Below are 16,977 nucleotides of genomic sequence, written 5' to 3' on the forward strand. Positions count from 1 at the left end.
TGCAGCTGAACTCTGATGGAGAAAAACACCTAACCAATCTGAATCATCTTGTTTCAATCACTACAACCTTCAGATGAGTCCTTAATGCTGCCAAGTACATTATATATTCCTAGTCCACTTACTCTTAAAGAATTTTTTCCTATTCTTGTCTTCCCTTCAACACTCCCACCCCATTCACACTTCCAAGAATACTGAAGCAATCAGTACTTGCAGAAATTCCACCACCTTATCACTAATATCAGCACTCACATACTTGGTATTCCTGGCTGTTACTGTAGCTCTCTCGGGCTATTCTGCCAAGCAGGGAACATCTGGCAATGTCTACAGACATTTTGATCTCCACAAACAGGGGTGATGATGCTACTGGCAACTAGTGAACAGAGGTCTAGGATACTGCTAAGCATCTTGTAATACACAGGACAACTCCCACAACAAAGAATTATTCTATCTAAAATACCAACAGTGCTGAGGTTGAGAAACTCAGCCACAGATGATCCACACAAAGCCTATTCACTAGTTTCCTTCCCCTCCTATCTACTCCTGCCAGAATCCTTTTCTCTACCCCTCCATATAAATTTTTGCTTTCTAAAAAATAAAAAAAATCATAAAAGAAAAAATCTCTGCCGCTTCTTCCCTATTTCTCTGCTCCCTTCTGTGGAACTTCTGCAAAGAGTTGCCCACATATACCATTTTCAGTTCTCTTCCTATTCTCTCTTAAACCATTCCAATCACATTTTTTCACTCTTACCATTTCATCAAAACAGCTTTTGTCAAGTGTCTTTTTTTTTGTCAAGTGTCTTTATGACCTCCACATTACTAACTCCAATGGTTAACCATCACTCTCATCTTATTTGACCTATCAGCACCATAGCTAATCACTTGCTCCTTCTTGATACATTTTCCTCTTGACTTCTAGGCCACCATACTTCACATTCTTCTGTTTTTCTTCTTACCTAAATCCTTCTCACTTTCTCCTGCCCCAATCTCTTAATGTCAGTGTTCTGGGAATCAGTATTCAGTCCTCCTCTCTATCTGTATTTCCTCCCTTGGGAATCTCATCAATACAATGGTTTTAAATTCCATCTATATATCAATGACTCCCGAATGTAGCCTGTATTTCTCTCTTAAACTACAGACTAATATATTCAACTCCCTACTTGATACTTCCACTTGGTTACCACATTTCCAAAATGGAACTCTTCATCTTCCCTCAAAACCTATCTTTTACTACTCAGTAGATGGCAACTCCATCTTTCTAGTTATTCGGACCAAAACCAAGATTTATCTTGGGCTCTTTTTCTCATACTCCATATACAAGCTACCAGAAAATCTTTAGCTCTATCTTAAAAACATACCAGAATTCAACATTTCTCACAATCCCCATCTTCTCTGCAGTAGTACATAAGCCTTTTAACTTATGCTCTTACTTCTATCATTACTTGCCTACAGTTATTCTCAACCAAGTGGTCAGAATAATTTTCTAAAATATAAGTCAGATAATGTGACTCTTCCATACAAAACCCTCTAATGGCTCCCCCTCATTTCACTTAGAGAAAAGCCAAAGGCCTTACAATGACTTACAAGAACCTACATAATCTGATCCCAGGTACTCTCTGATCTCAGCCCTGTCTTCCCTTGGCTCACTTCACTCCACCCACACTGGTATCCTTGATCTTCTGAAAGCACTCCAGGCATGCTTCCATCTTAGGGCTTTTATGTTAGCCATCCTCTCTAAGAGGATCTACTGATAGTCTTCCTTCAGCTTATAGCCATTCCCTTACTTCCTTCAAGTGTCTGAGAAGATGTACCTGGACCACCCTTCCACTCCAATCATCCTATTTAATGATACAACCTGTTCCCCAACTTTTCCTTTACTTTTTTCTATAGCACTTATCACCTTCTAATTACTACAACATATATGTACTTATTAAATTATTTATGATATTTTTTGCACTAGAATGTGAGAAAAAAATATAAGTGAACAGTGTGATACATAGCCTATATACATCTCCATCCAATATCTACTATTTACTATACTTTTGTCCTGTTTCCAAAGGAATTCCCACCAACACTTGGGCTGCATTTCTCCAATCTTCCTCTTTCTCATATATGGATGCAAGATGCTGTCTTATGGAAGCAACCTGGAATAAGAGGTGGAAATGTTAAATTATTTCAACTGACATTAGTGACTAATTAAAATAAATGGACGCTAAGTTAATCTATTGTGATAATGCTTCCAATTAACATATTAAGCTGGCATGTAAATAGTACAAGTTTAACTAGACCACCCCAATTATTTTTTAAATGAATTTTGCATTCACAGAATATCAAAATACTGAACTGAAAAAACACATTTCTTGCAATGTGGATTATAGCAAGAATTTAGTATAAATATTAAACTTTCCTTTTAAGTTAACTGCACATATAATGCTGGAGTTTTCCTATGTTTATAGCCTTATTAACAATTTTACTGATTCTTAAAAATTATCTAAAGAGTAATATTTGGTTCATAAATCAAATTGTAATATCTGAGCAAATGTCAGCTAGAGTTATAACACTGTAATATTTATTTTTACATCGTAATATGCTGTTTGGCACACTGTTGTCAAAAATAAGACTGGATAATCATCTTCTCTAAAAATATGGTAATATCTCTCCAAAAAACTGCTGCTATCTCATGTTCAAAAATCATGGCTCTAGATTTTTACCTGCTCCTCAAATGAAATGACTCTAGGCTGGATCTTTTCCAAGGTGAAATGATAGATTTCTTTGGCTGTGCTATCAGGCAGGTTAGGGAGATGTGTACAGAAATCAGTCAGCAACTGTCGAGAGATCACGAGACTGACATTCTCATTTACCACTTGTCAAAAAAAAAATAAGAGATAAGACATAAGTAAACATGAGTCATTTATAATTTTTCACTAATAAATTTTTACCTAAAATTAATATTAAAACAATATATATTAATGCAACTTTCAATGTATTATTCAGGGATTTCAACACCCATATCATCTTATATTAGAGAATCAGTTTTCCTTATGCTGAATTATTTGATTACATAATGACTACACCAAAACAGTAAAAAATCCCACAATTTTTCTAAAAAACTGAAATCACTGGGGAAAAGTTTTGTTTTACATTTGAGAATTTTATATTGTATTTTTCCTTATTTTTCTATAAAGGGAAGGAACGGAAACACCTATATTTTTATTTACGTACTTATATCCCACCTAGTTACAAAAAGGAGTTAAAGAAGAAACATAGTTTTTATGAAATTTAAATAAAGCAAAGAGTGACAGTTACTGCCACTTGTACTTTTCCAATAAAAATATAACAAATAAGAACTGAGGTCAGCACTAGATGTATAGACATATTTAATGACATTATTTATAAACATTTATGAGTTTTTATTACTATCTGTGATTAAGGATGAAAGCTCTGAAGCCATGCTACTTCCACTGCATCTGATCAGATACCCTCAAACAAGAAACTTAATTTCTCTGTGCTTCTGTTTCCTCGTCTGTAAATTGTGGATAAGGCTGCTGTGAAGCTTAAATGTACTATCCATAGAACACTTTAAACAATACGCTGCACAAAGTACTCAACAAATGTTCATTATTATTATCACTATTACTATATTTTAAAAGAGGTATCATGCTTGTGACCACTGCTCAGATAAATTAAGTCTGAAATCGGCAGTTACTGGGAAAATAAATGATGATTCAAAACCTGTTCAGCTGATATAAATGATTTTCAGTAGACGGCTTTTCTTCGTGGTTCATCGGAATCAAAGTTTATAATAAAAATCACTATTCTTTTGCTACTACAATGCAATGTTCTCAATAATACTATTCCTAACAGTCTTTCTGAAGTCACTGTCAGTTCATCACACATTGCAGGCCCCAATTTTTTGAGGCAGTAACTTACAATAACCTGTAACAAGCTTCTAATCAGTTTATGATATAATAATCACAATTCATTCTTGGATAATACTGGATACAGCTGAGAAAATAGTTTCATTGTAAGTACCATTAGGCACTTATAATTGTTAGAAATTACTACACAAACTAGCACTTCTCATGATGATAATGTGTGTGAAAGCACACTACAGACTGTAAAGCACTCTCAAGTGTCATCAATATTAACTCAGTATCAATTCCAGCCTGAATTTTGAGTAATTTTCAAGATAACTGAATATGTCTGAAGTCAAGAAGTAGATGAGAATGTCTTGAAGAACAGAAATTTGTGGGATCCCTGGGTGGCGCAGCGGTTTGGCGCCTGCCTTTGGCCCAGGGCGCGATCCTGAAGACCCGGGATCGAATCCCACGTCGGGCTCCCGGTGTATGGAGCCTGCTTCTCCCTCTGCCTATGTCTCTGCCCCTCTCTCTCTCTCTCTCTCTCTCTCTCTCTGTGACTATCATAAATAAAAAAAATTAAAAAAAATTAAAAAAAAAAAGACAACAAAGAACAGAAATTTGTAGTTTCCATTCAAATGGAATGTTAACATTAACAACAGTTAACACTTATGTAGCACTTATTATATGCCAGGTACTATTAAAGCACTTTATTATGTATATTAACTCATTTAACCACATTTAACTCATTTAACATCTCTACCAGGTAGTTATCATATCCCCATTTTATAGACAAGGAAATGGAGGCACAAAGGAATAACTTACCCAAGAACACACAACTAATAAAACAACGGACCAGACTGAATCTAGACTATTCTCTTTACCATTATGCTATATTGTCTTTCATCAGTTACTATATCAATAGCTATACAAAACCTTAATTGGTAATTGGTAATGTAACTCTGAAGACAACTTATTAAAAAAAAATCAAGTGGTAAATAGTTTAAGTTCTAAAATCAATTTCAATGTATATTTAATTTAATCTCAATGCAAATTATATTGGTAATTTGATATAAAACAAGCTTGCTCAAGCTTTGAAGTCCTAACTCAATAATACAAGGCAAACATGGAATTTTCATTCCACTTACTTGCTTCGACAAAAGCTTTCAAAGCTTCTAGTTGTTCTGCCCCAGATAACTGAATGGCTTTTTCCAGGATCTGACGATACCTAAAACAATACCAAATAAAAATAATGTTCAGAGGACACTAGGGCTAACTTTGATGTTTATTCATTTCTATTTATCCTGGATTCTTTCACATTGATCTAATTTATTATTTTCTTTATAGTACAGCACAGATTTTTTTTGTTATAAGTTCCTGGTCTATCACAAGAAACACTAAATCTGTAATGCTAAAGGATCACTTCTAGTTTTCTTTACAGTATACCACAATTTTTTAAAAGTTTTCAAGCCTGGGGGCACCTGGCTGACTTAATCAGTAGAGCATGAGACTCTTGATCTAGCGGGTTATGAGCTCAAGTCCCAAACAGGTTGTGGGCATAGTCTACTTAAAAAAAAAAAAAGTTTTCAAGCCCCCCCACAAGAAAGTGAATCTGTAACTCTAAGTTATTGGATCTAAGGCACCATTTTTTTCTTGAAAAAGTTTTAGTTTTGAATTTAAACTAAGAAGTCAACTTTCAGGGTGCCTAGTGGTAGCTCAGTCGGTTGGGCATCTGACTTGATTTTAGCTCAGGTCATAATCTTAGGGTTGTAGGATTGAGCCCTGGACAGCTCCATGCTCAGCGGGAGTCTGCTTGGGATTCTTTCTCTCCCTCTGCCCCTCCTCACACTTGGGCACAGGCATCTGCTCATGCTCTCTCTCTCTCTCTTAAATAAATGAATCTTTAAAAAAAAAAAAAGTCTCTTATGCTTGCTTCTCTCTCTTTAAAAATAAATAAATAAATAAATAAATAAATAAATAAATAAGGTTTCTTTCAAATGCCTTAAAAATAAGCTGTATTTCCTTCAATTGTGTATTACAAAGACACACAAGAATGTTATTTGAGGTAACCCAGAACTTTTTCCCTTGTGGACCTAATGAAACTAGGGTTACCAACAATAGGATAGTATTGACTAGCCTGATCCTGGAGACCTGGGATCGAGTCCCATGTCGGGCTCCCTGCATGGAGCCTGCTTCTCCCTCTGCCTGTGTCTCTGCCTATCTCTCTCTCTCTCTGTGTGTCTCTCAGGAATAAATAAATAAAATATTTTTTTTAAAAAAAGGATACTATTGACTAGGTAGTTAAATCAAGTATTAGAGACTGAATGTTACTTAGTGTGTACAAAATAAGCTCCACCAAGCCAAATGTATTGATAGAATACTCTTTATGCTGCCAGTGCCTATATATTCTTTATTTGCAATCACTTCTAAAAACTATTCTATTATTCACGATCACAAAAGATTCAAATCAGCAATCTAAAAAGGATGGGGGAGGGCTGTTAAGGTTCAGTGGGTTAAGCATCTGCCTTCAGCTCAGGTCATGATCTCAGGATTATGGGTTTGAGCCCCAGTGGAGCTCCCTGCTCAGTCTGCTTCTCAGCCTCCCTCTGCCCCTCCCCCTCCCCCTCCCCCCCCCCCCCCCCCGCTCATACTCTCTCTCAAGCACTCTCTCTCAAATAAATAAATAATTGAAAATCAAACAATATCACATATTAAATTACACTATGATAAAAGTTACTGAACTGAATAAAACTGAATAATGTAAGAAATATATGACTATTAGAACTAATAAATGAATTCAGTAAAGTTGTGGGGTACAAAATCAATGCTCAAAAATCTACTGTATTTCTAACAGCCAAAATATGGAAAGAGCTCAGGTGTTCACCAACAGAAGAATGGATAAAGAAGATGGATATATATATATATAATCGAGTATTACTCAGCCATCAAAAATAATGAAATCTTGCCATTTGTAACAATGTGGATGAACTAGAGGGTATTATACCAAGTGAAATAAATCAGAGAAAGACAAATATCATATGATTTCATTCATACATAGAATAAATAAACAAAACTGATGAACATAGAGGAAAAGAAGGAAAAACAAAATAAGATGGAAACAGAGAGGGAAATAAACCATGAGAGACTTTTTTTTAAGATTTTATTTATTTATTCACAAGAGACACAGAGAGAGAGAGAGAGAGAGAGAGGCAGAGACACAGGCAGAGGGAGAAGCAGGCTCCATGCAGGGAGCCCGATGTGTGACTCAATCCCAGGACTCCAGGATTACGCCCTGGGCCGAAGGCAGGTGCTAAACCGTTAAGCCACCCAGGGATCCCCAAGAGACTTTTAATTATAGAAAACAAACAGGGTAGCTGGAGGGGAAGTGAATAGGAGGATGGGGTGGGTGAAGGGCATTAAGGAGGGTACTTGATGGAATGAGACTGAGTGTTATGTGTAACTGATTAATCTCTAAATTCTACCTCTGAAACTAATAATACACTACATGTTAATTCAACTGAACTTAAATTTTAAAAAAAATCTGTTGTGTTTCTATATATGAATAAATTATCAGGAAAACACCCTATTTACAATTACATCAAAAAGAATAAAATAACTAGGAAATAAATTTAACCAAGGTGAAGGATCTGTACACTGAAAACTATAAGACACTGATAAAAGACTGAAGACATTAATAAAAGGAAAGATATTCCACAGTCATGGACTGAAAGTATTAATATTGTTAAAATGCCCATACTACCCAGAGCAATCTACAGATTCTGAAATCTCTATCAAAATTCCAATGGAATTTTTCACAGAAATCAAGAATACTAAAATTTGTATGGAACCATAAAAGACCTTGAGAAAAAACAAAGTTGGAGGCATCGCACTCCTTGATTTCAAATTATTACAAAGCAATAGTAATCAACTGGAGAGGGAAACAGGCATTCAGATCCAGGAGATAGAGAGATCCCCCCACCCCCAAAATCAATAAAAACCATTCAACACCTCGACATCTAATAGTGAAACTTGCAAATTCCAAAGATTAAGAGAAAATCCTTAAAGCAGCAAGAGACAAGAGATCCCTAACTTACATGGGGAGAAATATTAGATTAACAGTAGACCTCTCCACAGAGACCTGGCAGGCCAGAAAGGGCTGGCAGGATATATTCAGGGTACTACATGAGGAAAACATGCAGCCAAGAATACTTTATCCAGCAAGGCTCTCATTCAGAATAGAAAAGGAGATAAAGAGCTTCCAAGATAGGCATAAACTGAAAGAATATGTGACCACAAACCAGCTCTGCAAGAAATATTAAGGGGGACCCTGTAAAAGAAAGAGGAAGCCCAAAGAAATAATCCACAAAACAGGGACTGAATAGGTATTACGATGACACTAAATTCATATCTTTCAATAGTCACTCTGAATGTGAATGGGCTAAATCATCCCATCAAAAGACACAAGGTTTCAAACTGGATAAAAAAGCAAGACCCATCTATTTGCTGTCTCCAAGAGACTCATTATAGACCTAAGGACACCTCCAGCCCGAAAATAAAAAGTTGGAGAACTGTTTACCATTCAAATGGTCCTCAAAAGAAAGCAGGGGTAGCAGTCCTCATATCAGATAAAGTTTATCCCAAAGACTGTAGTAAGAGATGAAGAGGGACACTATATCATACTTAAAGGGTCTATCCAACAAGAGGACCTAACAATCATGAATATTTATGCCCCTAATATGGGAGCTACCAAGTATATCAATCAATTAATAACCAAAGTAAAGACCTACTTAGATATAATACACTAGTAGTAGGGGACTTCAACACGACACTTTCTGCAAATGAAAGATCTTCTAAGCACAACATCTCCAAAGAAACAAGAGCTCTAAATGATACACTGGACCAGATGGATTTCAGATATTTACAGAACTTTGTATCCGAATGCAACTGAATACACATTCTTCTCAAGTGCACATGGAACTTTCTCCAGAATAGACCACATACTGGGTCACAAATCAGGTTTCAACTGATACCAAAAGATTGGCATTGTCCCCTGCATATTTTCAGACCATAATGCTTTGAAACTTGAACTCAATCACAAGAAGAAATTTGGAAGAAACTCAAACACGTGGAGGTTAAAGAGCATCCTGCTAAAGGATGAATGGATCAACCAGTAAATTAGAGAAGAATTAAGAAGATTCATGGAAACTAATGAAAATGAAGATACAACTGTTCAAAATCTTTGGGATACAGCAAAAGCAGTCCTAAGAGGGAAATACATTGCAATACAAGCATCCCTCAAAAAATTGGAAAAAACTCAAATACACAAGCTAAAGGAACTGGAGAAAGAACAGCAAATAAAACCTACACCAAGCAGAAGAAGAGAGTTAATAAAGATTTGAGCAGAACTCCATGAAATAGAGACCAGAAGAACTGTAGAACAGATAAACAAAACCAGGAATAGGTTCTTTGAAAGAATTAATAAGATAGATAAACCATTAGCCAGCCTTATTAAAAAGAAAAGACCCAAATTAATAAAATCACAAATAAAAAAGGAGAGATCACAACCAATACCAAGGAGATAGAAACGATTTTAAAAACATATTATGAGGGTGGCCCGGGTGGCTCAGCAATTTAGCTGATCAGCCCAGGGCCTGATCCTGGAGACCTGGGATCAAGTCCCACATTGGCCTCCCTGCATGGAGCCTACTTCTCTCTCTGCCCGTGTCTCTGCCTCTCTCTCTCATGAATAAATAAATAAAATCTTAAAAATATATTATGAGCAACTATACGCCAATAAATTAGGCAATCTAGAAGAAATGGACGCATTTCTGGAAAACCACAAATTACCAAAACTGGAACAGGAAGAAATAGAAAACCTGAACAGGCCAATAACCAGGGAGGAAATTGAAGCAGTCATCAAAAACCTCCCAAGACACAAAAGTCCAGGGCCAGATGTCTTCCCAGGGGAATTCTATCAAACGTTTAAAGAAGAAACAATACCTATTCTACTAAAGCTGTTCCACAAAATAAAAGGAATGAAATATTTCCAAACTTGTTTTATGAGGCCAGCATCACCTTAATTCCAAAACCAGACAAAGACCCCACCATAAAGGAGAATTATAGACCAATATCCCTGATGAACACAGATGCAAAAATTCTCAACAAGATACCAGCCAATAGGATTCCACAGTACATTAAGAAGATTATTCACCATGACCAAGTGGGATTTATCCCTGGGATGCAAGGCTGGTTCAACACTTGTAAAGCAATCAATGGGATAGATCATATCAACAAGAGAAAAAACAAGAACCATATGATCCTCTCAATAGATGCAGAGAAAGCATTTGACAAAATACAGCATCCATTCCTGATCAAAATTCTTCAGATTGTAGGGATAGAGGGAACATTCCTCAGCGTCTTAAAAGCCATCTACAAAAAGCCCACAGCAAATATCATTCTCAATGGGGAGACACTGAGAGCCTTTCCCCTAAGATCAGGAACACGACAGGGATGTCCACTCTCACCACTGCTATTCAACACAATACTAGAAGTCCTAGCCTCAACAGTCAGACAACAAAAAGAAATAAAAGGTATTCAAATTGGCAAAGAAGAAATCAAACTTTCCCTCTTCGCAGATGACACGATACTGTACGTAGAAAACCCAAAGGACTCCACCCCAAGATTGCTAGAATTCATACAGCAATTCAGCAATGTGGCAGGATACAAAACCAATGCCCAGATCAGTGGCATTTCTATATACTAACAATGAGACTGAAGAAAGAGAAATTAAGGAGTCAATCCCATTTACAATTGCACCCAAAAGCATAAGATACCTAGGAATAAACCTAACCAAAGAGGTAAAGGATCTATACCCTAAAAACTACAGAACACTTCTGAAAGAAATTGAGGAAGACACAAAGAGATGGAAAAATATTCCATGCTCATGGTTTGGAAGAATTAATATTGTGAAAATGTCAATGCTACCCAGGGCAATTTACACGTTCAATGCATCAAAATACCTTGGACTTTCTTCAGAGAATTGGAACAAATCATCTTAAGATTTGTGTGGAATCAGGGATCCCTGGGTAGCGCAGCGGTTTGGCGCCTGCCTTTGGCCCAGGGCGCGATCCTGGAGACCCGGGATCGAATCCCACGTCGGGCTCCCGGTGCGTGGAGCCTGCTTCTCCCTCTGGCTGTGTCTCTGCCTCTCTCTCTCTCTCTATCATAAATAAATAAAAATTAAAAAAAAAAAAGATTTATGTGGAATCATAAAAGACCCCGAATAGCCAGGGGAATATTGAAAAAGAAAACCAGAGCCGGGGGCATCACAATGCCAGATTTCAAGTTGTACTATAAAGCTGTGATTATCAAGACAGTGTGGTACTGCCACAAAAACAGAAACATAGATCAATGGAACAGAATAGAGAACCCAGAAATGGGCCCTCAACTCTATGGTCAACTAATATTCGACAAAGCAGGAAAGACTATCCACTGGAAAAAAGGACAGTCTCTTCAATTAAATGGTGCTGGGAAAATTGAGACAGCCACGTGCAGAAGAATGAAACTAGACCATTCTTTTACACCATACACAAAGATAAACTAAAAATGGTTGAAAGATCTAAGTGTGAGAGCAAGAATCCATCAAATCCTAGAGAAGAACACAGGCAATACCCTTTTGGAACTTGGCCACAGCAACTTTTTGCAAGATACATCTATGAAGGCAAGGGAAACAAAAGCAAAAATGAACTATTGGGACTTAATCAAGATAAAAAGCTTCTGCACAGCAAAAGAAACAGTCAGCAAAGCTAAGACAACCTACAAAATGGGAGAAGATATTTGCAAATGACATATCAGATAAAGGGCTAATATCCAACATCTATAAAGAACTTATTATACTCAACAGCAAAGAAACAAACAAACCAATCATGAAATGGGCAAAAGACATGAACAGAAATTTCATCAAAGAAGACATAGACATGGCTCCACATCACTTGCCATCAGGGAAATACAAATCAAAACCACAATGAGATACCACCTCACACCAGTGAGAATGGTGAAAATTAACAAGACAGCAAACAACAAATGTTGGAGAGGATGTGGAGAAAGGGGAATCTCTTGCACTGTTGGTGGGAATGTGAACTGGTACAGCCACTCTGGAAAACCGTGTGGAGATTCCATAAAGAGTTAAAAGAGAACCACCCTATGACCCAGCAATTGCACTGCCGGGGATTTACCCCAAAGATACAGATGTAGTGAAAAACTGAGACACCTGTACCCCAATGTTCATAGCAGGAATGTCCACAATAGCCAAACTGTGGAAGGAGCCTCGGTGTCCATTGGAAGATGAATGGATAAAGAAGATGTGGTCTATATATACAATGGAATATTATTACTCAGCCATCAGAAATGACAAATACCCACCATTAGCTTCACTGTGGTTGGAAATGGAGGGTATTATTTTGAGTGAAGTAAGTCAACCAGAGAAGGACAAACATTATATGGTTTCACTCATAGGGGGAATATAAAAAATAGTGAAAGGGATTAAAGGGGAAAGGAGAGAAAATGAGCGGGAAATATGAGAGAGGGTGACAGAACATGAGAGACTCCTAACTCTGGGAAATGAACAAGGGGTAGTAGAAGCGGAGGTGGGCGGAGGGATGGGGTGACTGGGTGACGGGACTGAGGGGGGCACTTGATGGCATGAGCACTGGGTGTTATACTATATGCTGGCAAATCGAAGTCCAATAATATAAAATAAATAAATAAATAAATAAATAAATAAATAAATAAATGTATGTAAACCAGCAGGTATAAATGTTGAACCTCTCTGGTCAGGCTTGTTGCAAAGGCCCTGGCCAATGTCAACATTAGGAGCCTCATCTGCAATGAAGGAGTTGGTGGACCCACCCCAGCAGCTGGTGCTGTATCAACAGGAGGTCCTGCTCCCTCCACCACTGCTGTCCCAGCTGAGGAGAAGAAAGCAGAAGCACAGAAAGAAGAATCAGAAGACTCTGATGATGCCACGGCTTTGGTCTTTTTGATTAAGCCTCTTCTGTAACCTATTCGATAAAAAGCCTTTTAAAAAAAAAAGTGAAACATGCAAGCCACAGATAGAAAAGATACTTGCAGTCCAAGTATCTGGAAAAAAAAAAAATCTCTTATCTAGAATATATTTAAAACTCCTATAAATCAACAAAAGATGAACAACCCAATTAAAAATCAGACAAAATGCTTAAATAGGCACTTGACTACAGATAATATCCAAATGCCCAATAAGCATATTAAAAGGTACCCAACCTCAATACTCATTAGGTTAATGCAAATTACAAGCACAAGTAGATACCATTATACTTCCACTAGAATGAGTGATATAAAAAACACTAACAAACCTGAGTCCTGATGAGGATGTAGGGGAACTAACCTCATCTATACCTGATGAGAGTGTAAAGTGATCTACACTCTGGAAAACCACTGGCAGTATTTACTAAAACTAAACATGTGTACTCTATAACCCAAATATTCCACTCTTGGATATATATCCAAGAGAACTGAATGTCTATGTCCACAAAAAGATAAACAAAAATTTTTATAGTAGCTTTATCCATAATAGCTCTACACTAGAAAAAGTTTTAATGCTCATCAATAAGAAAGCAAGGCTCACTAGTTAAATGGAATTCTACAAATCAATAAGGAATGGTTCATGCATGAATGCATCTCACAGATGTTATGTTGAGTGAAAAAGGACAGACACAAAAGGGTATACACTGAATGGTTCCATTTATGTGCATTTCAAAAACAAGCAAACCCAATTCATGGGGACAGAAGTAGAACAGTGGTTGTATTGGAGGCAGTTACTGGGAAGGGGCATGAGGGAACCTCTGGGCATGCTGGAAATATTACCCAGCTTGACCTGGATAGTTGTTAGATATGTATGTATGTGAGAAAATGTATTGGGCTCTACTCTTAAGAATAATGTACTAAATGCAATGTACTTTAAAACATACAGGTCTATATATATCCACATATATCTTTTATCTTAATAAAAAGTAAAAACAATTTAAAAAGAGAGAGATGACAAATGAAGAGGTAATACTTTGGGACACCTGGGTGGTTGAGTGGTTGAGCCTTCGGCTCAGGGTGTGTGTGATCTCAGGGTCCTGGGATGGAGTCCTACATCAGGCTCCTTGCAGGGAGCCTGCTTCTCCGTCTGGCTTGTGTCTCTGCCTCTCTCTCTGTCTCATGAATAAATAAATAAAATCTTAAAAAAAAAAGAAGAGATAATACTTTGATTCATAACAGAGTAAAACCCAAAGGGGTTAGATTAGCCAGAGAAGGCTCCAGGGATAAAACATCTTTTTACTGAGCACTCGATAGAAAAAATGGAAAGTAAGTGACAAGCACTAAATATTTTTTCCTTAAAAAACATTAGGGAGGTGGGCACCTGGGTGGCTCAGTCAATTAAGCATCCGACTCTTGGTTTTAGCTCAGATCTTGATCTCATGGTTGTAAGTCCAAGGCCCAAGTTGGGCTCTACATTGGGCATGGAGCCTACTTAAAAAAAAAAAAAAAAACTACAGAGGAAAATAAATTTAATTATGGTGCTTGCATCTGCCCTATCTTTTTATCATCATCAACAAATATTTATTGAACATCCATTTATCTATGAACTAAAGTTCACTATGTTGATCCTGATTTCCTGGCATTTAAATCTAAAGGCAAATAAAACATACCCACATGAAAATGGATCACGGTCACTATTTAGAATCAGAATGAGTAGAATAGGTATGTATTAATAGATCTTTCACCTACAGTAATAATGAATTAGATGATCGGACCAACTCTACCTCAAAACAAAAACATAAAAAGCTGAAAGAAATGCAAAAAAAAAAAAAAATTAATAGCATAAAATCCTAACAACAAAGAGAAAATAGGAGAGAATAAGAGTGCAAAGAGCTTCCGCCTAAAAGCATCTGCTGACTGTGGAAAGACACCTGAAAGACAGAGTGGCACTTGGGGTGGGCTCTGCCTCAGGGCATTCTACCAATCTGCTGGAAACACTGAAGCAAGTTGCAATTTCTAGCCAACTACAGAGCTAGAAGAAAAGGAATCTGAGATCCATGCTTTGCCAAGAGAGCAATCAGTACCACTTTGGAAATTAGATTACAATTTCTATTTTAAGGATCATCTAGGTAAACCAAAAAATTCTGAAGCCTTGATCCTAGAGAGCTAGCACCCTCAGGTGACTGGCAGAAGGAAATGAAAATCCTCCAGGGAAGATTATATCCTAGGCCTCCAAATGTCCCTAAAAGTATGTTTTTAAATAACTTGCCCGACAAAGATTACAACCCACACGATAATATGAACTAGGATCAACAAAAGCAACAGGTAATAGAAACAAGCAAGGACTCCAGATACAGGAGACTATCAAAAAGACTGTACAATTGTATAATAAGTACAATTATACTTATCAGGTTAATAGAGATAAATCCAGGCTTTAAAGTTTCTGCAAGAGGGACATCTGGGTGGCTCAGTGGTTGAGCATCTCCCTCCTGGGATCGAGTCCCACACTGGGCTCCCCATGGGGAGCCTGCTTCTCCCTCTGCTTATGTTTCTGCCTCTTTCTCTGTGTCTTCCATGAATAAATAAAATCTTTAAAAATAAATCAATCAATAAATAAAAATAAAGCTTTAGCAAGAAACTGAGAACCATAAAAAGTATCATTTGAATAAAGAACCACTGGGGCAGCTGGCTGGCTCAGTTGGTAGAGCATGCAACTTTTGATCTCAGGGTCATAAGTTCAAGCCCCACGTTGGGCATGGAGCCTACTTGAAATAAACATTTTAAAATATATATTAAAACGAGAAAGAAAAGAAAAAAGAACCACTAAAAAATACTATAGCCAAGCTTACTCAATGAACTTCTTAACAGTAAATTAAATGCATTTGAAAAACTGATAAACTAAGGAGGCAGGACAGAAAAACCTGTCCAGAATAAAGCACTGAAGTGCTAAGTACAGAAGACAGGGTAAGAGACACAGAGACCACAGTAAGAGGGCCTAACAGAGGTTTCACTGGAATCCTAGAGAAGAAAACAGAATGGAACACAGGCTACATTTGAAAATATATGGCTGAAACATCTCAGGACAATGAAAAAATCTAAAACATCCAATTAAACAAATGCAGTGAAGCACAACTAGGATAATGCAGTATTTACATATAAAACCAAAACAAAATTTAAAAAAATACAACTCTTTCACCTTCTGTATCTATGCCCCTTGCAATGTGACTCTGTAGCTCTTTACAACAAGATGTAGAGTTTCTTTTCCCACCGTTTGATCAGGGCTTGTTTTGATTAATAGAATTTGATAGAAGTGAAGTGCCTATTCTGAACCTAGACAGACCTCGAGGTCTTTTTTTTTTTTTTAAGATTTTATTTATTTATTTGAGAGACAGAGCATTCATGAGAGAGAGAGAGAGAAGCAGACTTCCCAGTGAGCAGGGAACCTGATGTGGAGCTCAATTCTAGGACCCTGAGATCATGACCTGAGCCTAAGGTAGACACTTAATTGACTGAGCTACCCAGGTGCCATATGAGGTCTTGTATATGTCTTTTTCTCTTGGAACCCTGCTGTGGCCACATGAATAAGGATCAGGCTAAACTAGTGGACAATGAAATATGTAGCCCAGTCACCTCCACTGCCCCCACCAAGATGCCAAAGCAGTGGCGCCTATTTGACCTGCATCTGACTACAGACACATGTAGGAGACCATGTGGAATCCATGTAGTTCTCCACTCTACATGGTGAGAACCATCCAACTGGGCCCAGCGAACCAACATAATTATAAGCAAAGCAAATGATTGTTGTTTTAATCCACTAAGTCTTAGAGTGGTTTATTTCATAGTAAAAGTCAACTGACAGAGAAATATAAAAACAAATACACATAGACACATCATAAATAAGTTTCAGAAAATTAAACACAATAATATTTAGGACAGAGAAATAATTTCCTTACAAACCAAAACCGCAATGAGATACCACTTCACACAGCTCAGAATGGCTAAAATTAACAACACAGGAAACAATAAATGTTGGTGAGGATGCCAAGAAAGGGGAATTGGGAAT

The 16,977-nt window shown here is 37.2% G+C and overlaps 1 protein-coding gene across 2 annotated transcripts in view; it reads right to left on the reverse strand.

Moving 5' to 3' along the window:
* Positions 1-16,977, reverse strand: part of COPS4 (COP9 signalosome subunit 4) — a 40,915-nt gene that overhangs the window by 18,739 nt on the left and 5,199 nt on the right. For both annotated transcript variants that reach the window (XM_025998175.2, XM_025998176.2), the window contains exons 2-4: positions 5,003-5,082; positions 2,709-2,860; positions 2,038-2,141 (exon numbers count right to left, since the gene is read on the reverse strand). In XM_025998175.2, coding sequence (XP_025853960.1) covers positions 2,038-2,141; positions 2,709-2,860; positions 5,003-5,082 — 336 coding nt within the window. The remainder of the gene's footprint in view (positions 1-2,037; positions 2,142-2,708; positions 2,861-5,002; positions 5,083-16,977) is intronic.

This window comes from Vulpes vulpes, chromosome 4 (assembly GCF_048418805.1).
Source record: "Vulpes vulpes isolate BD-2025 chromosome 4, VulVul3, whole genome shotgun sequence".
NCBI lineage: Eukaryota > Metazoa > Chordata > Mammalia > Carnivora > Canidae > Vulpes > Vulpes vulpes.